Below are 23,903 nucleotides of genomic sequence, written 5' to 3' on the forward strand. Positions count from 1 at the left end.
TTAGGTCGACTCAGTGGAACAGAATTTGATGTGGGATGAGTTTGCTTGGTCTTAAGTGCACTATAGGAACTGTATACAGACAACGTTGTTGCAAACTGGCTAGTAGGCTATAGAAGGCTCTAAGCAGATCATTTGCTTGCTTTTGACCACTTTCCTGTGCGTACCTGTCAACATAGCAAAGCAAAAGGGGAGGGATGTTGTCGATGCTACCAGGTAAACTAGTCTAGATAGTCATGGGCGCTTCTTTCCCATTCACCTATGGACATCCTGCAGGTCATGGAAGACTTAAGAGTAAATATTGCGTGGCCTAGTACTGCTCCACGGCTCCATGCTTGGGGAACACTAGAGGCCCTGTTCACAGAAAATGCAAAACAGTTTATTATAATTTACTTTAAGTAGTGAAAGAAGTCACAAAACGAGCTCTATTTTACTATCTCCATAGTTCAAAGAACAATCTATACTGGAATGAACACTATATTGAACAAAAAATGTGTCCATAAGGGTTTCTGGAACTAAATGTGTGATAATTTGGGATCCATTGCATAATGTATGTTGGTGGTGTGTTACATGAAAACATTTGACATCTGTTCAAGTGAACGTAGAAGTACTTTCTAACAACCTGCTCTGTTTTCTTCCCTTCAGCTCTGCTGCCATGCCTCCGGGGATGGTGCATCGTTTTTCAGTCATAGCAGTCCAGACGCTGCTGTCTCTCCTGCTGCTGGCCGTCGGCTGGCCCTTCACCTCAGTATCTAGTGGTGTTGTCCAAGGATTGGACTCTTCCCCTTCCAGTGTTTATCCCACCTTTGTCCGCAATGACACTGTGTTTGAGCACTTGGCCTTGCATCCCGACCCCAGTGTGAGTCGGGTCTATGTTGGCGCCCGAGATCACCTGTTTCAGTTGGATCGCTTCCTCCAACCTGAACTCCAGGATGACACTGGACCAGTCACAGATAGCAGGGAATGCTTACCTCCTGTTACCGAGAGCAACTGCCCTCAGGCTAGGGTCACCAGTAACCACAACAAGCTCCTGCTGGTCGACCCTTACTCCATGGAACTTATTACCTGTGGGAGCGTCAACCAAGGAATCTGCCAGAAACGCAGCCTGGATTCTGTGAATGTGGTACTTTTCTCTACAGAGAGGCCAGTGGATACTCAATACGTAGCAGCAAACCACCCTAACGTTAGCACCGTGGGACTCGTGGTTCGCTCTCATCCCGACAGGCAGCCAGTACTGTTTGTGGGGCGGGGTTACACCAGCAGCCACCCACCCATTTCCACACGAAACCTTGCCCAGGAACCCGTCTTTTCTTACGAGGAGACTGCCAAGTTGGCCGTGGCTGGCCGCCTTTCAGAATACGACCATCATTTTGTAGCATCATTCGCTCACCGTCAGCATGTATACTTCCTCTTCTACAGGCGGGACCTAAAGTCACAGTCACGCGAGTACCGCACCTACGTCTCTCGTGTTTGTTTGGATGACCAAGCCTATTATTCCTATGTGGAAGTGCCCTTGACATGTCGTTCCAGGGCTGGGAAAATTTACAACCTTTTGCAAGCTGTCCAGCTTGGGCTCACCAAGGATGGTGTGGCGAGTCAAGGATCAGAAACTCTTCTTGGTGTTTTCTCCACTCGTTTGGCTTCATCAACTCGGCCCAGTGAGGACTCTGCCCTCTGCATGTTTAACCTCAAAGATGTGGACCGCAGAATTAACTCCACCAGAGACCTGTGCTACACACAGGTGGGAAAAGAAGCAGGAGTGGAGGCAGCCTACATTGAGTACGAGGTCAAATCCAACTGTGCCAATCTGCCAGAGGTGAGTCTAACTGATTGACTTAACTTTTTTCTGTGGTTACTTGATATATAGCTATTAGGGCTGTCACTTTTTCAAAAAAAATCAAATGTGAACAATTGACCACTAATGCATAATTTGTTCATATAGCGTAATCCTAAAGTATGTCATAGAATTTATGTGGGTCCATTCATTCACACTCACTTAAATGACAAGCACGAAGGTGAAAAGGCAGCAAACAGCCATAACTTTATCTATTGATGGTGTCAAATTCAAAATACTTCCACAAATTATTTCTCTGATTCTTTGGTTTCTTGATTACAGAGTTTCCACCAGGGAATTTATAGCAGTTACTAAAGTAATGGCCCTGCTCTTTTCACATAACGTTAAGAATTTATTTCATAAAAGTCTGTTCAGTTTCTGTATGTTAGTGGAGGTTAGGTAGCCCATGTCCAATATAAAACAATATACTATAAAATTATTTTGGACTGTCCATACTGATATGAAATGGGTCAGAATGCATTTGGGAACATCCGCACTACTGTAGCACAAGGCATGCCTGTCGTACTTATAGACTGACTTTTGAACAGAGGCAAATCATAAGAGATTAAATATTAATATTGATTAAATATTAAGAAATGGTAATTTGAATTTCCAATACAAACTGACAACCATATGGATGTCATGTCTAGTCTGGATATTGTGACCTAAAGACTTTTAGAGCTGGTTTTTGAGAGCAAATTGTTCCAGCACAGAATTAAACTGATCCGTCAACATTGATTCTGATTGGAAAATGACATCAATCCAATTTTAACCATTCCCCCTCTCGTAGTAACTAAGATAAGATAGGATGAGATGCATCATTATGCTGTTTTATATTGGAGTATGGCTTCTTTCTCTGAATGAAAGTGTTCACATTAACATAAGGCAGAGAGGAACACAGTGAACGAGTAATGAGAGAATGAGTAACCCAATATACTTGACTTTTTTGTCCTTGTTTTCATTGTTCTGTTTACAAAAGCACATGCTGTCCAATTCTTTTTTTTTGGAGAGGTTAGTTTTTTGTGTGATGACTATACTGAATAAAAGCTTTCATCTGCCAAAGCTGCTGCCATGCATCTGAAGCTGTCCAGGGCCGTCCTATTCCAGCAAAGTGACCTTTCAGAGAGGACGGAATTTAATTTGACATTTTTGTAACAGACAAATGTAATGCTGTAGAGGTGAGATTTAATTAGATTGGCTTGCTCATAGCACCAATTCTGGGGATCCTGACTTGATGTGGTGTGTTCATGTATGTTCCTCTTGTTGGTAACTAGATGTAAACATTGCATTTGAACGGACATCGTGGGCCAGTTTGACATCATCCTCTATCATTACTTCCTCCTGTGTTGAGGAAGTGGAGCAGCTCTGACCCCTTAACCTGTTTCACCACGATTGGCTCGAGGAAAGTGGAAAGTGCTGCGGGCAATGTAATTTAATAGAACCGGTGGTCAGGGAGGGATCGATCTGTGGCATTAGCCATAGTTAGTGGGGTGGGGTTTGGGGTAATGTTTAACAAGGCCTGACAAGGACGGATAAAGACACATCAGGCGGAGACAAGGCGCTGAAGGAGAACGAGAACAAGACATGGGATTCAGATGCAGATTGGAGCAGAAAATCAGAAGCAAAAAGTGAAAGAAAAGGACATAGGAAGGATAAGAAGTGGATGGAACAGATATGAATTTATGTTTTTGAAAGTGAAGGTAAAAAAGGGGGAATCAAAGCAATCCATAGCACTAGAGGGGAACAGTGAGGAGAGATTTGGAGCTGAAAAGAGATTTACAGTGTCATTAAGATGTCAAATCTCAATTGGATCCCTGTATACAAACACCAAAGCAGCTTCATCCCTGTTTAGTCTTTGCAAGGTTGGTCCATCTGTATCAGGGATGGACTCTCACGCAAGGTCTAATCTGTGACGAACATGCTTTGTTATTGATGATCAGGATTCGGGACTCCAAACATTAATAGCCCGAATGCAACTTTAGCGATCTTGTTTCGTTATTTTACTCCCTCCTTGATTATTACCGCCCTCAGGGATTATGGCTAAATGTCCAGATGATTACAGTCTGCACAGCACTTGTTGGCATCTGTCATTACTGTGTAATCACAGGCTCCCATCAGCCAGAGCAGCCAGTCACACACCAGCCTTTAAGCTTCCAGGCCATGTTCCCAGACCGGACGTCATAACTTCATAACTATTTCAGTAGTCATAATGTAGTTTGGGGCTATTCTTGGCATGCTGTCATCCTTTCTTGTTTTCCGCTTAAGTTTGGGTTCTCATGATGTGGACAAAACAAGCCGCCTTGACTGCCCTTCGCTCCCCAGGGTTAACTTCATCAATACTCACTGAGGCCTATATATAGCTGTTTTGACCCCGTTAAGCTATTAAAACCATCTTGGTGCAGTGTTGAAATCAGGAAAATATTTAAGTGGTGTTATAGTCACATTGATAGGTGTTCAGCAGTGCTGGTGTATCGGCAGTCTGCATTTCTCATGAGCAGGCCAAATAAGGAGTCCATTCATAACAACACACTAGCCAACTACTGGCAATCCGTCAAATCAAGTAGCTTCTACAGGCAGAGCTCTCAGGTTCATTGCCTCTACTTCCTATTGTTAAGATTACCAATGATGAAGCGGTGACCCTGCTCTCAAACGCTCTTGTGGAAAAATAAATTTCCCGGAACAAAAAACAACAATCCTGCCGCCAGAGCAAAGACTCCCTACTGCCAGGCCGTGGAAGCAAAAACAAATTGTCTGTAAGCTTTAAAGCACCCAATGTAGAAGTCACTGGAATCCAGTGATTGATGTCCATAAACCCCAACCCCTCCTCATTAAAGCTTCCTGGGATTTTACCTATAATAGATGCACTGCTGCTTTATTTTTGGTAACTGGCTTACATACCGAGTACTGACTAACAAATCACTTGAAGGGCTTCTTTTTGCTTAAAAAAAAGCAGTATACTTTACATGTTACATGCAATATTATGTGTGTTATTTTTGAATCTAATCTAACATGTCACACACTGACTGTCCTTTCCTATGTCCCTACCATTAGAACACTCTGGACGCCTACCCCTGCGGCTCAGACCACACCCCCAGCCCGATGGCCAGCAGGATGGCCGTAGAAGCAGAGACCATATTGGATAGTCCGTCTGCCCGTCTCACTGCTGTGGCTGTCAGCATGAGGGCGGGACACACCATCGCCTTCCTGGGAGACTCCAGAGGGAACCTGCACAAGGTATCATGGTGTCACAGATTTTAAGACATGCTCAGACAGGTTGTTAGCTTACATTCTGATGTGATTCTGCACACACACACCAAAACCACTAATAAGATGTATTTTGTCTATGTGCCCACTGTGATGTAATGCAGAGATTGTGCTGTTATTTCTGGGAATATGAAGTAATAGTCTGGCATACTTGACAACTTGTGCAATTATTTTGGGTTTAGGCCGTATTTGGGTAACATATGGTGGGTATTTCCCACATAACTGGCCCTGCTCACATGGTAGTAAACCCAGCAGACATCCATTCCAACTCTGTTCTCTGTTCACCTTCAGCCATCAGCCGCTCTCTATTCTACTGCCAACCAGTGGAGGTCTAAACTAGTCTCAGTGTGTAGAGGCAGGCAGGCTGAAGTGCCAGAAATAGCCCAGGTCCTGGTACAACTTGAGTTATGTTTCCATCTTGTTAGAGATAGTAAACAGTGAGATAATAGACCACAGACAACATCAGCTTATGCCTGATAAGTCAGTGCCTCTGGTGTTCTAAGATCATTGATCCCTTGTGAATAAACAGATTTTAGAACAAAGTTTTAAAATTGGATGTCACTAAGTCTCTTAGCTAATGGAATAGAATATCTGCATGTTGATCTGTTCATTCAATACCCACAACCTCACCTGCTTGTAGAAGTAGGGGATATAGTTCCTAATATAATGATAATGTATCATCATTTCTACCAGTGTCTTACAAAAACTGGTAAACCTTTGTTAATGTCTTCATTGGTTCCAAACAAGTGCTCTAAATATTGTTTCTTAAAAACTTGACCAATGTACTGAAAACTGCAGGATTTAGTTGCATATAAATGAACATAACATTACAGTATTTTGCTTTAGACCTGATGATGGCCTGATTAACCTGGTTAGGGGAGCAAGAGCAGAGAAGAGCTGTGGGCACACTTGGTTGGTAGTCCAGCCTTAGACTTGTTTCTAATTGATTTAATGACTAAGGAAAGATATTTTGATGCCTGGCTTTTGCAATCTTATCACATTCAGTTTTTTACACAGTTTTTATTAACTCTTAAGTCACTTTTGATTATTTTATTTGTCTCAATTATAATAAACATTACATATCAACAAATGGTAAGTCTAGGCAGCAAATACATTATACCGTCAAATGAATGAGGCTGCTTCTCCTTATGTAACAGAAGCTCATTCAGCTTTGAAAGGGATGTTCTTGCTGCGACTGGTTGCCGCTCAGTAGAAATGTCTGTACTTTTGAGCCATGGTGAACAGCCCGTGAGCCTTCAGCTCGATTGCCGGATCATTTGAAGCTCCTCTGAAGTGGCGTTGTCCTCAACAGGCTGTCAGTTTGATTTCCCAGGTGCTGCGGTTGACCGCAGGGGTCACAGCTGAGTCATGGCGGGGTCATGTATGGCAGTGTCTCTGTGGGTTCAGACCGAGGTCGTGGTGAAGCTCGGTCAGACACAAGGAGACACAAGGAATGTCTTGTTGTGGACAGAAAATCAGAGGAACGCAAAGGGGATAGCATGGACATGTAATTGGGTAGAACATGTCAGCTAAGCAGATGCATTAATTGGGAAGAATATAAGAAATTTAGGACAAGTGTTGGGCTTATTGATCAAAGAATATTGTGTTTATTCTATATATTGGTTTGGATTATGAATAACATCAAACACTAATCTAGAAAGTCAGCGTGGCACGGAGGTTGTAGGGTGGCGCCTTAATATCAGGAGTTTACAGATCGTGAGTTTGCCTCCACACAGTTGGCTCTTTGTGTCTTTTTTTTTTTTTCTCAATGGTGGCTTGGTGTTGGGGCCCCCAATGCATGCAGAAGTAGCACAATGACAGCCATTAACATATTTTTACACAGTTACATCACACACAGCCAGCTAAACCCTGAGCCGCACATCACTGTGACCAGATAACGGAGCTCCATACTCGTGTTGTGCACTGTCATCGCTGACTGGCAGACACGTGCACATCCCAACAGAGAGACGCATTCAGAATTATGTAGAGATATCGGTCATAACCACAGACAGTGCCAGTGTCAATGTCAGTCTCTGTCCTCTTGACTGCAACCATCAACAATGAACATTCCAATTCAATTTGTGGTAGCATCCTTAACTGTTCACCTAATGCACTCTGTGTTTAAAAGGGAGTTGAGGAATGCCAGCTTGATTCTTGTGTAGTTATGCAGACCAGAAATCCAGACAGTTTTGCTTTCTTTCTTGATATCATCAGAGCAAAGTTGTTGCTCCTCTGTTTCCTTTCATGTATTCATTCATTCACAGTCAGCCCGTGCCCTCTAGTGGCTGTCACAATTAACGTATGATCAAGAATTTTTGTTAAATTTGTGAGTTAGGACCAAAAAAAATTAACCTTTAGATATTTATTTTTTAAACTTGAGAATATATAATAAATGTATGTTCAAATATGTTTGTGGTTTATAAAGATCCGTTGAGACAGGAAGCGAAGCAGAGTTCGGCCTTATGTCACTTGTGTGGAGGTGACCGCTGGATCGTTGCTGAACTTGGTGTTGATTCATTGGAAACGGCCAGCGTACCAACTGTGCAGACATTAGCCCGCCAGTCTGTCCATCTGTTTGCAGCGCACCAGCCGTGACAGTGGGAGTGTGTTTGTGTGTGCTCGCAGGTCAGCTCAGCCTCGGACTGAAGCCAGAACTCACAATTTCGTACCAAGTCGCGCTACTGCGTGCATCCTTGTATTGACCATGTGTACAGTAAAATAGTTTTTGGTTGCTCTGATCTTTCCTCTTTTTCATACTGGCAGTGAAGTGATCAAACTGCTTAAGAGATTTCAGTGTTGGGTGATAAAATCCAGTTATTCTATATGAATACATATTTCAACAAGTTCAGCTAATTTCCTGTCCAGCGCCGGTTCGGTATCTTGTTGACTCATTTGTGTGGAGGAGTGGTGTGGTTTAGTGTGTGCAGTGCCAATCCAGTTGTGTACTGAGGTGCCAAGAATGAGTGCATCTTGCCACAGCCTGCCTGCCAGTTGACATCAAAAGTTCCGTGCACTCACTAAATTCAGTGAAGGCACACCCATATGAGCTTCTCTGAAATCAAAGCCCTTTATTCATACTGTATTTGTTTTTCCATCAGCTGGTGTGATCACACAGCAAAAGTTTCATTTCACATAAGGCATTAATGCCTTGGAATGGTTCTAGTCATTCACAACAGAAGCTTATACTGTAGGCCTTTCCTTCACGCTGGTGATTCTTTTCAGCCATCTGATGGCAGTCAGGATCTGCTCCATCTGCAGTCTCTTATTGGACTGATTTTGCACACGTCAAGTCACAATTACACAGAGCAGATCCACTGGTTAAACGTTGTGCCAGCATCAGGCTTTTGTAAACAACCACAGAAACCTCACGCTTGTCACTTTGATTCATCATTATGCAAGTTTCCACTGTAAATCAACAGGTGGAAACTTGTGCACTAAAAACAGTTCACACAGTCTTGAAAGAAATTGTAGAGTGATTAAAACTTCTCTGTGTGTCTGTTCCTGTCAGTCTTCCCAAAGTGTTTCCTTCCAGAACACAGGGTAACTGGGTGAATGACTGCATGTCAACTTTTAAACAATCCTTCTTGTAATAAATGAAACATTTTGGTTACAATACAGGTAGATGGGTGGCTATAATCATCAGCGTGATGTGGTGGAGCTTGTTCAGTTTCTGGTGCTCCCAGAGATAAAAGAGTGGTTTATTTGTGGATGATAAGCAGGAGCATGTTAATGTCAGATTATTAAAATTAAGCAGGCAACTGTGTAGTTACCTGTATTGTCAGCAGTATTTTTTTCCAAATAATTTCAGAAATAAAAAAATACAACATGAAAAAAAACTAGATCGTTTTAAATTCTGCTTTCATTTTATGGCACTATGGTGGTATTTCACTGCAGATGGTTATTGGATGGATCATTGTGGTGACAAATAATATTGTTTAGTATTTATTTATGGTTTATTTGATAGGCACAGATGCAGTATACATATACAGTATAAACAGCTATCCAATGCAAGTATCGCAGTGTTTATAGTAGATATTAATTTACAACACCAGGGCACGTCAGGTACAGAAAATAGAGCCAAGATGTCAACCTATTCTTGAGTGTCCCCAGCTAATAATTGAAAATAGTTATAATCATAAGTATGAAATACCACGGATTGTAACTGGTTGATACCGTGTTGAAGAATTATCAAGCTGCTTGATTTTTACTGGAGGAATTTCATGCTGATCTTACAAATAGATGAAACTGCTGTAATTTGGATTTCATCAGGGACATATTTGAATTTTGAATGTGTTTTATTTAGGTCACTTATTTCCCTACATTATTTCTGATTATATAATGCGTGGATGAGCTGTCCTAGCTGCAGTTATGAGGCATGACCGTGTCTACAGATGACACATTAACCAGACTTTATTTATCTCGTCTCTGAACTGTGCTGATACTAAACACTGCTTGACACTGTTTAACTTCAGATGGGCTTTGTGCTTGTTGTTGTATGATCAGTTCAGACACTCAGCAGTTTATTTCCCAGCTGATTAAAACAGCTCTCTTATCTGCGATGTCTTATTCTCACAATAAATCATGGAGCTTCCTGTTTGTCAGCCCACTATTCCCTCAAGTTGCAAGTAAACTTCTCATTCTTTGTCTTCATCTGCCATCTGTATTAGCATTCCAAAACTTTGTTGACATTACGTGAAATTAACTAAATAAACTATGTGGACATTCAGACATTACTTAGTTGAACATGTGATCCAAAAATCATGAGCGTTAATGTGCTGCTTTAACAGCCTCCACTTTTCTAGGAACATTTTCTAGCAGATTTTGAACCAGGCTGCAGGGATTTGCTCCCATTCAGCCACAACAGCATTAGTGAGGTCGCATTAACAGAGCAAAGTACTAAATGTCTGTGGACAGGTGTATCATTAGATAACAACATCTGACATTTACACAACAACCCATTTTGTCAGTTTTTTTAATCACATTGACCATTTGGAAAACATAGTTTTGTAAAGTTTTAATTCTATATGATCAGATGATTTGATATAATTCCACTGTAAAAAAATAAACGATAATACAATGTTATTGCCCAGATCTAGTAGCTAATGTATGTGTTTTTCAGTGTCTCACATTGACAGGAGTAGACTGTGAGCAGGATTTATTCCTGCCAGAAATGAATCCTAGGAAGTGACCGAAGGTCTTTATACACTGTTCATTCTACAGTCAGCCTAATTAGTAGTGATGTATTTTTCTACAGGTTAGAAACTATCCTTTTTCTTAGAACGTGTTGACTGAAAGATTGGTGAGCAATAGAAATGCAATGTTCCCTCAAATTCCCTTGTTGCTTGTATATATTTAGATGAGACAATCTAATCTAATCTTCTCTTTTGATTGCAACATCTTGACCTCCTCCCAGTGTTGTTGACTTTGGGTCTCTGGCAGATATACACGGCTTGCAGTGATTGGTTAATTGCAGCTACTTGGACTAACTAGAGAGCTAAATGAAATTAAACTGGTGTTCAAGACACAGGAGCCATTGTGATTTTAGGGGAAGTCTATTTGCTGAAACCTCACCAGTCTTGTAGACTGTTGCAAGAGGACGCACCGCTGAGCAGTTAGGATTCCATCTCTTTTCTTTTTTTTTTCGTTGAGGTCAGCTTACCACGTAATGCTGGAAGAAAGAAGGGTTTTGTGGAGCAAGCACGCAATGGCTGTTATGCAGCTTCGAGTTTAACTTTCCTACTCCTCTTTTAATTTCTGTTTGTGTTCTATTATATTGTATGTATTGTATTTGTTTTTTCAGGGTAGACAAATCTTTTTCCTGCCCTCATGAAGTGAAATGATCGTCTTCCTTACTAACAGAAGAATCTGCTTGTGTGTATCCCTTCTGCTCTTGTTTGAAAAGAGGAATGTAATTTAGTCACTTATCTCTGTTTCCCCATCTGATGCGTAGTTTCAGTCACTTGTTGTAGTTTGGGTGGACAGGTATTAAAGCTTGGACAGTGAACAGCTGTGCGATCAAAGACAGTCAAACTGCTGACCTCAAATCCTCCACATACCTGGAGGATTAGCCTGGCATCAGGGAGACATCCTGGCACATCACAGGGCCGATTGAGGAATCCACACTTCCCCCTGACCTGTGCTTGATTTTCCCATTAGGATGATTGCCGTCTTTGTTCCAGCAGAGTTCCCCTCACAGTGGAATATCTCACTAATGACATTAGATGGAATGACACTGATGTTCAGGCTCCTGTAAATAAAATCAAAAGGCTGATGCAGAGCAGTTAGTCAGGCTGCCGTTGCGTATTAACTCACATTACAGCAGCTCTGGACTTTTAACAGCCAGCACAATTCCAGACTGGTCCCGAAGGTCTCCTAATGTTGTCTGGTTGAAAGCATAAAGAGACAAATGTAGATGTTAGAGCCAAAAAACAGTTGTCTCATCATCTTGTAGTGCAGAAGTTTCTAACAAGTGATGCTGGACTTGCTTTGTCAGTGTCGTTCCTGACCGTTAAAGGGGAACTCCACTGATTTTATACATCAGTGTGTTTCCAGGTGTTGGGGACCATGACTGCATATGTGAAACAAGTTGTATAAATCCTTAAGTGTCTGATTGCTTGAGTCAGAGTTGTTTGGTTCTGAAGACTACAAGTTTGGATATTGGGATGGGATCCTGGGAAGGATACACACAATGCATTTTGATGAGAAAAAAAAAACACTGGATGTAAATGTAACTTTTATTTGTTTACAATGAAACTTGACTGGTACCTTTTGAAATATCAAATATGTTTCCGACCTTGTAAAATTGTAGTTTGACAAAACAATTCTAACTTAAGGTCTACTTCCTGGACTGTTCCAGAGCTTTCAGTTGTACAATTGAGACTAATTAAATCCTCAGTGTAGTCTGTATGGTTACATCCTTTAAAATAGGCCAGTAGAAAAAACAATCAAGCTGTCTATTTTTATGTTTTCATTTAAAATGAAGGCTTAACAGAAGGGCCTCCTGTTAAGTTATTCACGTGTAACATTCATGTGTGTGTGTGTACATTTCTTCAGGTGTTCCTGGGGCCAAACGGTGAGGTGGAGGAGTACTCTGTCCTCTCCATTCAACAGAACACAGCCATCAGTTCAGACCTCATCCTGGACCAGAAAGAGGATCATCTCTTCATCATGACTCAGAACATGGTATATGCACACTCAGGGATGCAACATACAGTAACAGCTCTCTTGTAACTTCATCTCATACTTTTCTTTCTAGACTTCCTGTGTTTTAGTAATAAAGCTAAAGAGAAATCATCATCATCAGATTTTAATTTCTGCCCCAATTCTTTCTTCCAGTAAGGCAGCTGGTTGTTAGGATTATTCTAATGACCATATTTTCATTTTACATTGTTCTACTGGAATATGTGGGCCACCTATTATTTTTAATCAGATTTCTGGGAGCTTAGTCTGCATGGTCTGCACGACTGAACATGATTTTGTTGTTGTGGTTCCAGCTGCAAAAGAGGCCGGTGGCTGAATGCCAGCAGCACCCAGACTGCCACTCCTGTCTGCTGGCCCATGACCCCTACTGTGGCTGGTGTGTCCTAGAGGGAAGGTGAGATATGCCCCATCCCTCGATATGTCCTAGCATAACATCTGAGAAAGTGTGGCTGATATTGAACTTGATCTAAGAAAAAAAAAAAAAACAAGCTTTGATTTCTTTTACAATACAGACATTATGTAATCCTTCATGTGCAACGTATAAACAAGAGAGACCAACTGGTTAATCAACAAATAAATTACAATTATTACAATTATTTGTCACTTATGAAGAAACAAGACCAAGTCTACAGTCATTCTAGCAGCTCTGTGATATAGAGTTTAGACACAGAGGTGCTTTTAGCTGATGGAGCATGGAGCATGCCAACATGCTGATTCTAAGCAGGTTATTATGTTTTCCATGATCACAATGTCATTAGTGATGGAGGTATTATGTCATAAGCCAAAATACTGGACAAAGAGAAATTGTACGTGATGGGGCGCTGGATGAAAAGTTGGAGCATCACCAAAGTTAAGACATTAATATGTGTACCAAGAGTCTTGGCAACCAGCAGTCATTGTTTCTAGGGATTTCTTACTTTTTTTTCAATTTTGCATCAATCTCATACACGTTTGCGTTTTTTGTTCATTAGACAAAAAAAAACCCATCCGTTTAGGCATGATCTGCATTTGTCAGCACTGTTGTTATTTCCAGTGCTCACCTCTCCTTCAGCTGAAACATATGAAAAGTAGTAGTTCAAAACACGTGATCACAGAAAAGATACTGAATAAAAGTAATCAGATTAAAACATCTTAAAATTCCATGGAGTTTTAAAGTCAGTATTAGCATTAGCCACTAAAATCTATTGGCCATACCAGACCATGTAAAGCTGTAGAGAAACACCCCTGAGTGTGTTGACTTTAGTGTTATTCATTTGTAAGAAGAATAAAGTAAGTAAGTCAACATTCAGAGGTTACATAGTGTCACTTTAAGTAGCCAGTGCATCATACTGTCCGTAGCCTGAACATCACCGCAACACTTCAGTCATTTTACACCAAACAAATTTAGTAAAAATTAATATTATGTGCAGTCTGTCTAACTTTAGCAGCCACTGTAGCCAAGTGTTGGGTACTTTACTGTAGCACACGGAAAGTCAGAAAGCGGAGTCAGTACAGAACATCGTCTAGTTTGCTACTCAAGTACGGCTGTTACAGTGAAGTCACTTGAATGTATTCAAATATGTAACAGTGCTTTTATTTACTTAAGTGTATTTTAAATTCAGTCCGATTTATTGTAAGCAGTATTCACTGCTTGTTATTCTGCTGTTGCTTTTTATAAGAAAATTAAAATACAATATAGATAAGCTGCTCATGTTGCTGTGTAATCTTGTGTTTCATTTAGATTCATAGACGCCCACATCAAAGAATTTCACTGAGTTCACTGCTGAATCGACATAGACAAGAAAGCTACTGGCACTCCTGTTGGTTTTTGCAGTGTTTTTGCCAAGTCATCTAAAAAAAAAAAAAAAACCAAGTGTGGTCTGATGGGATTGTGTTTGAGTCTGATGAAAGAAATCTCCCTCTTCATCCCATCTGTGTCTCCTCCCCCCCTCCTCACTGTTCTGCCTCACCACCTGGCCTCCCACCTCCCTCTCACCAGGATGTTTTTCTATCTGCTCCTCTAGTTTGGAATTTAGCTCACTTGTGTTTTTTTCAACTTGTTCTTTACATCAAATAGTTTTTTGTCCCACTGGAGAGAAACCCAGACATCTCAACTATATAGAAAAACATTTTAACCATCCATGAAGGAGTTGGTGTGCACGGAATTTACAAATTCATTCATTTTCATGGGTGACATTTAAATGGCTATTTTCTAAAGTTAGAGAGATTTTAGCTCACAACATAGTGAAGATGGTGGACATGATATCACAGAACAGCGTCGATGTTTTCCCTGCAGGTGTGTGTTGCAGTCAGAGTGTGGTCGTGGGAAGCAGTCAGGCCAGTGGCTGTGGAGCTTTGACATGGAGCAGCAGTGTCTGGCCATCCAGGACCTCAACCCCTCCAATGTTAGCAGGGACGAGAGCAGGACGGTAAGACTGCAACACAGTTACATAAACTGGAGCAGAAAAGGAGCAACACAAAACTCTAGACGTGAATCTACCTGTCTGAACACATACTTACTAAGGAGTTAAGATTTGATTTATCTTTGTTGTTTGTTGACTGCAGATTAAAAAAGATATCCACCTCAAGCACTTACAGGCTTGTCACAAGAATATCTTGCAGAATATCTTGCAGTTCCCCGATAGTAACAGTCTCCTCACATAACAAAACACCATAAAGCTCAGGCCCACATATCACCTCACCATAACTCATCCCTGAATCCCTCATCATCTGAGCTGGGAGATTAACTGTACACTGGCAGCGGGGTGGGGGGTGGGGGCTGGGGGCACTTTGTGTGTGTGTGCGTGTGCGTGTGTGTGTTAGATATGTGATGTTTTTAAAGTGTCAGGGCGCCAAGAGGAAATAGTGATCTGAGCCCTGTCTTGTCATGTCCTGAGCTGGAGAAAAGCACGGTATCAGTCATCTATAGCAGCTAAAGTATGTACAATAGACCCACTGTGTTGCAACATTGGAGACGACAGCTCAAGAACATTTTGTCTTTTAAGTTTTCATGTCTCAAGCTCACTCAGTACGCTTACTGTGGTGGTAAAGTCAGTTGACATCAAAGCTCTGGACAACTGCCACACTGGCAGGTCGAGAAAAGTCCTGATAATGTATACTGTAGATGTGTTGATAGTGATCACTGTCGCAGCTAGTTGACTAGTAGTCATAAATGTTCAAGTATTCACAAAGCTTTGCAGTTAAGCTGAAAGGATTACTCAAGTAATCAATTAGTCAATTGACCAAAGAACATATGGCTAGATACTCTGATTGAATAAGTAATTTCTCAAACAAAATGATTTCTAGTTGTAATGACTGTGCTACTTTTCTTTGTCTTATAAAATAGTAGTTAGTAGACCATAAATGTACTTGTGTATTTAAAAGTGACTGTGAAACCCAAACACAGTGGCTAACCAACGTCCATTCACACGACCTATGTACTTTTTCCTGTACCCATGAAAGGCAACAAAATAAAAGCCTAGATAAGCTTTTAAATGTTCACTGGAGCCAAAGGTTGACAATTCCAAAGGGTCATTTTTGAATGTGTGTTATGCTCACTGAATTTTCTACCCTGTTCCACTGAAACAATGGTTTTAATTTCCCTTTGTAATAATGTGTGTGGTGAAAACTCACACAGGAAATGAAGAGTTTGTTTGGGGAACCTGAACCTGAAGAGAACCTCTGAGTTCTCTCATACAAACACCAAAATGATTCAAAAGATCCCTTATATAAAATGACCCAGCCCTGCCTACCACTGAGCAGTTAACATGAACAATAATAACCACCAATAATAACCATATATTGTGGTTCATCCACAGAAACATCAAGGAAAGAAGTCAACGTAGAGGTCATACTATTTGAGTGACAGAAATACCACATGAATGAGGAAGACAGGTGGAGCGGAATACTGAATAACAAAGAGTATAATGATAACTTACGGAATTTGATCAGTGTGATTCATGGTCCTACAGCAGAATCTAATTAAGTTTTCAAATCGAATTATTCCACTTGGTCGTTTACAAGTGAGCAGCTCAGATTTTTGTATTCAGACAGTTTAATTACTTACTGTCATTATGACCTTCCCTGTCCTCTATGACAGCACAGGTGCGGACTGAGTAATGCAGAGATAACTCTGTGTGTGGGACTTTTTGTGCTCTTATTCTGTGTCCGTGCAATGTTTTTCCATGTTCTACCACTATGCTGCTGGATGTTGGTTGTGCTTTGCTTCTCCTGCCCCATGTGTTGTCAAATTGTGTGGGGAAGTGAGCTCTAGAAATCTGATCTAAGAGGCCACACTGAGCTCCGATGTAGCACCTGTACATGTGGTTTAGATGTAGTTCAAGTCTAATCTGCAAACATGGATCCCATATGAATTTTTGTGATCTACCAGTGGTTTGAGTCTGAGTTCATATTGTGTCTTTCCTCAGGTGTCTCTGTCAGTCCCTGGGCTGCCAGTGTTGGAGAAAGACGAGTCCTACTCCTGCTTCTTCCAGGACAGCCACAGTCCTGCCCTGGTCACTGATGCTGGGGTCACGTGCCATTCTCCTGACACCAGCAGAATACCCATGGTGCCGCCAGGACAGGGTGAGTGTGTTTTAACCCCAAACCTGACCATTTGTCGTTTCTGGAACAAAGCTGATGAAACTGCAGTTTAATTACTGTTTTGAACTTTTCAACTTTATGACTGGAGGATTTTGCTGCATCCTGTAATGAGATTAATCTTTGTGCGTGTGCGTGTGCATGTGCGTGTGCGTGCGTGCGTGCGGCCCTGCCCAGAGATACAGTTCATGTATACAGCCCCTGTGTCAATCCCTGTGTCCGTGAATCCAGGCTAACCCAATCCATTTTTTTCTGGGCCAGCTTACACATTGAGGAGTAATCTGTATTTAAAGCATTTTAAACAGCTCCCCATAAACCTACTTCATCTAGTGATTCTGTGCTTTGATATGTGCGTTGGCTTTCTTGGGTTTGGCTGATTGTTTGGTGTACTGAGAGCAGCTTGTTTGTTACAGTAAGTCAGTAGCGATGATTAAAGGGGCTTGTAAATAAAAATTGAAGCCTCTCATCCAGGTCACACTCATCCAAACATTCACATGATGTGTATGTGTGTGTATGTCTTTCACACACACACACACACACACACACACACACGTTCCCATGGCTGCATTCCTGAAACTTGCAGCTTGTCGTAGTTCTCAGGGTGCACAGCTCAGGCAGAAACAGCCTGGGGGGTTTCCTGGGATATGGACACACAGGCTGTATTTAAGGATGCAACTGTGGCTCACCTTTTACTTAAAGAGAGTTAGTGCCAGCGCTCCCTTAATAAAAGACAGAGCTGAAGGCCTATGAGGGCAGCTGTGTTGCTTTAAAGTTGAAGATCAGATTCTCACCTGGCGGGAGATCATACAGTTTTCAATCTGGGTTGTCTACAAGTCCTAAATGTATTCAGACTCATCCTTCTGCAAATGTTGTATGTAGAATTCAAATCCATGTGATCTTATCAGCCTAAATCGCCATGTGTGGACTCACCTCTCTCACTATAACCTTGTTTCGAACAGCAGCAGGCAGATATTTTTAATGAAACACTCCACATAGCGTTACTATATTGTACACTACCTGTCTAGCACTAAATCATAGACAAAAATAGCAGCCTCCTGGTGAACATAGTCATATATGTTTTTCAGGAGTGTTACTTAGTGACAGCAGGATGTGTAAACAGTAACTGTTTGTTAGATGAACTTTATAAGGTCATAATGTGTCATTGTTGTGTTTACAGCTCATTCCGCTGCCCCCATGTGGGAAAAAAATCAATGAATGCAGCCGCTCCCTGTAGAACTTTTGTCAAGTGCACCAAGTCAAAACTAAAAATGTGTTAACAACAAGAGCACTGCACTCACCTGTGTTCGACCTGCTGTCCCTCTGGCATGTGTACGTTTTGTACAGGTTCTTATTTTTCATAGTTTTGGTTATCTTTCGTATCAATAATAATAAAACTGCACTCGCCGTGTTAAATGCTGAGACCCGAGAAGATCATGAAATCGCTTGAAAAAAGTAAAAACATGTCAGGAAACCCGAGCTGTCAGACGATCAGACCAGTTAGGCAAACAGAGGCAAAAGCCACTGTTTTACATAGGAATGTGTTCCTGTTCCCTGAGTACAGTGTTATTGTAACTTGTTACAATGATGGTCAACATTATGAAAACGAGACTCGAATTTTAGTATTCCGTGATTTTCATGAAGTTCCCGTTTGGTGTTTAGCATGTGTTGGATGAGAGGAAACCTCAGAGACTGAAGCCCTGTTGTGTTTATGTCTGCGCCCTGTGGGCTGAGGATGGAGAGTGCACATGGGTTTTATTAGGACTCTATGTTTTGGCTGCCTGGACCAAACCTTCTCCCACGTCCGCTCACTGTGTTTTCAGAAACATCGTACTCATCCCAGATTTCTGAATCAGAGACGATAAGCCTGGCCAAATATTTTCAGAGGCCAGCTTGCTGAGCTCTGCGTTCAGGTGAAACATGATGTGATTCTGTATTGTTGTTTTTCAGCTCCTTCTCATGCTGTCCTCTCCGTGCTTTGTTTCTCCTCAGACTTTGTCACAGTCACCCTGTCACTTCGCTTTGGTGACGTCACCGTCACAGCGAGGGACTTCACTTTCTATGACTGCACGGCTGTAAAGCAGCTGTCTGGCAGCATGCCGTGAGTTACCACTGTTGATTTATCAGCTCTGCTCTCCTTTCCCCTCCTGATCTAAGTCTTCTCCTCTGTCTGAGACTGTTGTTTTCAATTTTGTACCCTCTGCATTCTTCGTCCATCCATCAGTTCACCCTTCACTTGTCTCTTATGTCAGTTTTCCTTCTCACTTTGCCTGCCTGCTTTTGATTCTTCTCTCTAAACCTGTGACCCTGTACTTTAAATAATCTCCTCTACTTCAGCCAGAAGTTCGTTTTTATATATATATATATATATATATATATATAAAACTCCTTTAAGTTGAGTGGAAGGCTGCAGGCCCTTCACACTCTCAATAGTCTTCAACTCTCCATATTCTTATCACATGGCTCAGCTGTGCTCCTTGAGCCTGGACTTAACTGTAACCACAGTACCAAACTCATTGGCTTCGTTCAGGATAGATCTCCATAATATGAGTGGTGGGCAACATTGGGTCTCATGATTTTCATATTTTTATCCTTTTTTCTGTGAAATTTGCTTGTACAATTCCTCCAAGTTGGGGTTGGCTGTGATTGGGTCGTACACAAAACTATGAACTGCTTGTTTTGGGCTGATGAACACCACCTGCTGATGAGTAGGTGCACATCTGTGAGATTTGATTATTTGCCTCCTCTACATTGCTTTATAATACAATTTTCTATTTTTTATGTATTTTAATTCTTCAACTCCATCTTCCTTTTTCTTAGCACATATTTACTCTGTTACATCTAGTGGATGATTCAAGAGGACTGCGGAGCTAGCTAGCTTGGTGCCTGAACACACAAGGCCAGCTACAGCTGAACCTGCCAATGTCTGTTAACAGTTTAACAGATTTTGGACTGGAGTTCATTCTCCCACTCATCTAAAAGTACTACTGTGTTTATAACTCAGTTTAAAGTGAACTGGGTCCTTTGGTGGTGAAGGCACTTCAAAATAAACTCCCATTACCAGTAAATGAAAAGGAAAAAGGTTGGGAAAAAAGCTGCGCTTGTTTTGTTAAATTAAAGAAAAAGAATAATAAAGAGCTCTAATCCAATTGGATTTGTTCTGCTGGCTGAGCATCACTGTGGCGAATGTTTGCGTGGTATCCTCCCTGACCTTCTTTACCGTGTCCACACATGCTCGCTCTATCAGCCTCTCTCTCTCTCTCTCTCTCTGTCCATGGTGCCCTCCTCTCCTCTTCCCACCACTCTGATAAGAAACTGAGACTCAATTCAATTAGATCACTGACCTTCCTTACCCCAGGGGCCAGATTGACTGCAATTGGATTACTCTATGTGATACAACCCACAGTAGCTGTATCTCTCTTTCACTATACCATTCTTTCTGCTCCCCCTTCTCCCACCTCTAGATAAAAAGCCTGTTCTACTTCTGTTACACCTCTGTTCACTCTTCTCTTCATAGCTCCTAACACTGACTCACTGTTTTCTTCTCCCTTTTTCTTTTTTTTTTGTCACCTTGCTGCAAGTCCTTCCACCTAATCTGTTATTTCATGTCTCTAATCTCTACGTGCTGCTATTTCTGTGTGCAGTTGTCGGGGTTGCGTTTTGAGCCGATGGGGCTGTAACTGGTGCGTTCACCAGCACTTGTGTACCCACAAGCCCACCTGTGAGGAGGGGGTGATCATCTACAACCAACATGTAAGTTACTCAAACAGAAAATGGAATTGTACAGCTTGCTCAACGGGATTTCAGATATAAAGATTTAGACTCTTTAATCCTTGAGTTGTATAAAGTGGTGCTCATGCACCATGTTATAGAGCATTTGGGGAGACTTGTGCTCTTCATATATTTATTTCGGAAAGGTGTGTGTGTAACCGATGAGGCAAGTCTGGCTGCACTGTGTCTGACGTGACCCACAAGTATGAGCACGAGACAAACAAAGAGGGGACCCACATAAGAAACTCCACAGCACTACTACAGGTCGAAAACTTCACTTGTTACCCTAAAGGAGAGAAAAGCGGGTACCAAACAGAAAAGTGTTTCAGGTGCAGGTTCAGTCATGGTATTTTCTCAAACTAACTCCTTGAATGTGCTGGTCTGAACCCAAAACTATGAGCTTGCCTTTAGCTTGATCATAAGACCTCGGTAAGTAGATGAATGGTCAGAGTTTTCCTTTTTTTACATACATTCATCGATGACCATAAATGTTTTGTGCCTCACATAACATTCTTTGTAACAAAAATCATCATGTGTCACAGGCAACGATAACACAGTAACAGCAGGTTATGTGTTAAACATCACATTTAATTTCAGTTATCAGTTATTTCCATTTTTCTTCGTCCATTAGTTTTTTATTTCTCACCCTCTCCTCATGTCTTCCCCTCCTCCTCCCTCCCCCAGTTTAAACTCCCCACCTCAGCTCCTCCCACAACCAAACCTATTAAAGTCATCACAACACCCACAACCACGACGGCTGCCCTGACAACCACTACCATTACGACCACAACAACTGTCGCCACAACAACTATCGCTGTGACAACAACTGCAGCCCCCGTCACTGTAGCAACCACTCAGGAACCAACAACCCCTCTGGCACCCACCACTCCACCCACAACCACCAACGGCCCTGAGCCGACCACCCCGCCCACCACTCTGCCCCCTGAGCCTACGAGCACCCTACCATCCACTACACCAGCACCTACTCCACCTCCACCCCCAGAGGTCACCCCCAGGAAGGAGGAAGAGACTGAAGCGGGAAAGCTTGTTGTTGTCACCCCAAGTGACACTGAAGGTGCTGCCGTTACACCCATTTCCATCACAGTAGCTGTGCATTTGGTGCCTGTCACCACGGCTGATGGTCTGAGTGGAGATCTGGACTCTGTGATGCCTCTGGTCTTCCCTTCCCATAACCCGGACTCCTCCCTGGATGTGGTAACGGAGTCGCCCCGCAGCTACCCGCAGGAAGCCGAGGGGGCTTTGAGCCTGGCAGAACCTCCTACTCTGGCCTCATCTGGCTTCCCCCTGCCCACGGCCTTCCCTATGAGTGAACCAGACGACTTTGAGCCCTCCATCTACCTGGACCTGACCCAGACTCCCAGTCCCACCCTCCAAATGTCCACACAAGACTCCCAGACTGAGGCAGCAAGCCCAGGCAGCGACGCTGACGTGCTCCTCTGGCCAAAAGAAGAAGGAGACGTCCACGCTGAGAGTGCCATCCAGCCAGAAAATGACACAGCCACGTTTTCAACTGCCACTGTGTTGTCAGGTGACGGCGAGGTCGACCACGTCCCTCCATCCTACCCCCACCTGCTGGATATTGACTCAGAAATAGACTACCAGTATGATGCAGCTGATGCCTTCCTCCCGGTGAGTTTGCCACCTCCGTCCTCCTCCTCCTCTTCTTCTTCTTCTGCTTCCTCTTCTTCCACTACTTCTTCAGCAGCCTCCCAGTGCTCCCAGATCCTGACTGGACTCTGTTCTCCTGCTGTAGGAACAAAGCTCAAACTTGGTGACCCTGTCTGCCCTTGTTTTCCTGCTCTTCCTCTACTGCCTGACTCCTTTTTGTTGTTTTGCTTTTGCTTTATCAACTTGATCCCAAGAAAAACAGCTGCTCTGGTGCAAACTGCGGCAGTAGGTTTTTGTGTGAATGTTTTTCATGTTTCCTGATTCGTTACATTTACAGCTCCGCATTACTTTTAAATTTTCATAAGGAAATTCATAAGGAACTAGTGTGTGCGCGTGTGCGTGCATGTCGACATAACCAAAGAGTGAGGAGGATAGGACTTGTGTTTATACTTTGTTTGTGTGTATGTTGGGCAACAGGGGGACGAGGGCTCATATGTCAGCTGGGGTTCCTCAGCTTGTCCTTGTGTAAAGGAGGTCCAGGGTTCATCGCTACTTCCTGTCAGAGAGGAGAGGAAGATCACTTTACTGGCCCACAACCTGCACCTCTATCAGGTACACTGCACACACTCACTCACACGCATACACGTGGCTGATCGAAGGTTCGATTCCCGGCTCCTACAAGTCTGTATGTCGAAGTATCGTCAAAGTGTCACTGACAAATCACTGAACCGAAACTTGCTCCTGAAGCATAACTTAAGTGTGTGAATGAGGATGTAATGCAAAAGCTGTTTGGGTAGTCGAGACGAGTAGAGAGGAGCTATACAACTACACTTTTACCTTTGTGAAGAACCTTCGTTGACATAAAGCATTCCCCAGGCCCTTATCCCAACACTAACCATCACTAAGTGCCTAACCCCAACGCTTACACTAACCCTAAACCTAATTCTAAATGTAACCGGCCAAAATGTCGTCACTTCCCAAAAATGCCCTCACTCTGTTAGTTAAGTGCATGTTCTGGCCCTCACTATGCACGTATAAGTACACACACACACACACACACACACACACACACACACACACACAAACTCTCTCTGTCAGGCTCTACACATGTCAAGGATGATTTTATTTGCCTGGCTGGTGATTCAATTTACCAAAATTTGTGTGCTCAGGACGCAGAGCTGGACTATCAGTGTGTGTTGGTCATCGAAGGGCAGACGGTGGTGGTTGACGCCTACGTGGAGACCGATGACACGAATCCATCGAACTTTGACATCACCTGTCAACCACACAAGGTTTGATAATGTGCAGTCACTCCTCGTAACAAAATGCTGTGCATACAGGAGTAGACATCCTTTTACCACTGGGTGTTGTAATGAACAGTAAATGCAATGAGTGAGAATAAACTTTTCTTGAGGCAGGATTAAACTGTGTCTGCTTTTAATGTCTGACATTGTGTTAATGAAACCGTTGTTGTTTATCCAGTACACATATTCTGCTCCAGTGGAGGAATACGGCGCCATGGTGTACGTGAAGAGGAGGGACACCTTCCATGTGGACAGCTCTCCCGATCTGTATGGTGAGGTCAAAGTTCTGTAGGTTAGATTGTTCTGTGTTAGAACTTACGGCTATTGTT

At 42.5% G+C, this 23,903-nt stretch overlaps 1 protein-coding gene across 2 annotated transcripts in view; it reads left to right on the plus strand.

Moving 5' to 3' along the window:
• The window catches only part of plxnb1b (plexin b1b), a 72,164-nt gene that overhangs the window by 36,263 nt on the left and 11,998 nt on the right, over positions 1–23,903 (plus strand). For both annotated transcript variants that reach the window (XM_070838731.1, XM_070838738.1), the window contains exons 3-14: positions 643–1,813; positions 4,883–5,065; positions 12,149–12,277; positions 12,589–12,689; positions 14,571–14,703; positions 16,702–16,858; positions 18,863–18,971; positions 20,515–20,623; positions 21,326–22,291; positions 22,748–22,882; positions 23,440–23,562; positions 23,753–23,846. In XM_070838731.1, coding sequence (XP_070694832.1) covers positions 653–1,813; positions 4,883–5,065; positions 12,149–12,277; positions 12,589–12,689; positions 14,571–14,703; positions 16,702–16,858; positions 18,863–18,971; positions 20,515–20,623; positions 21,326–22,291; positions 22,748–22,882; positions 23,440–23,562; positions 23,753–23,846 — 3,400 coding nt within the window. In that variant the 5' untranslated portion in view covers positions 643–652. The remainder of the gene's footprint in view (positions 1–642; positions 1,814–4,882; positions 5,066–12,148; positions 12,278–12,588; positions 12,690–14,570; positions 14,704–16,701; positions 16,859–18,862; positions 18,972–20,514; positions 20,624–21,325; positions 22,292–22,747; positions 22,883–23,439; positions 23,563–23,752; positions 23,847–23,903) is intronic.

Source organism: Pempheris klunzingeri, chromosome 2 (genome assembly GCF_042242105.1).
Source record: "Pempheris klunzingeri isolate RE-2024b chromosome 2, fPemKlu1.hap1, whole genome shotgun sequence".
NCBI classification, from domain to species: Eukaryota; Metazoa; Chordata; class Actinopteri; order Acropomatiformes; family Pempheridae; genus Pempheris; species Pempheris klunzingeri.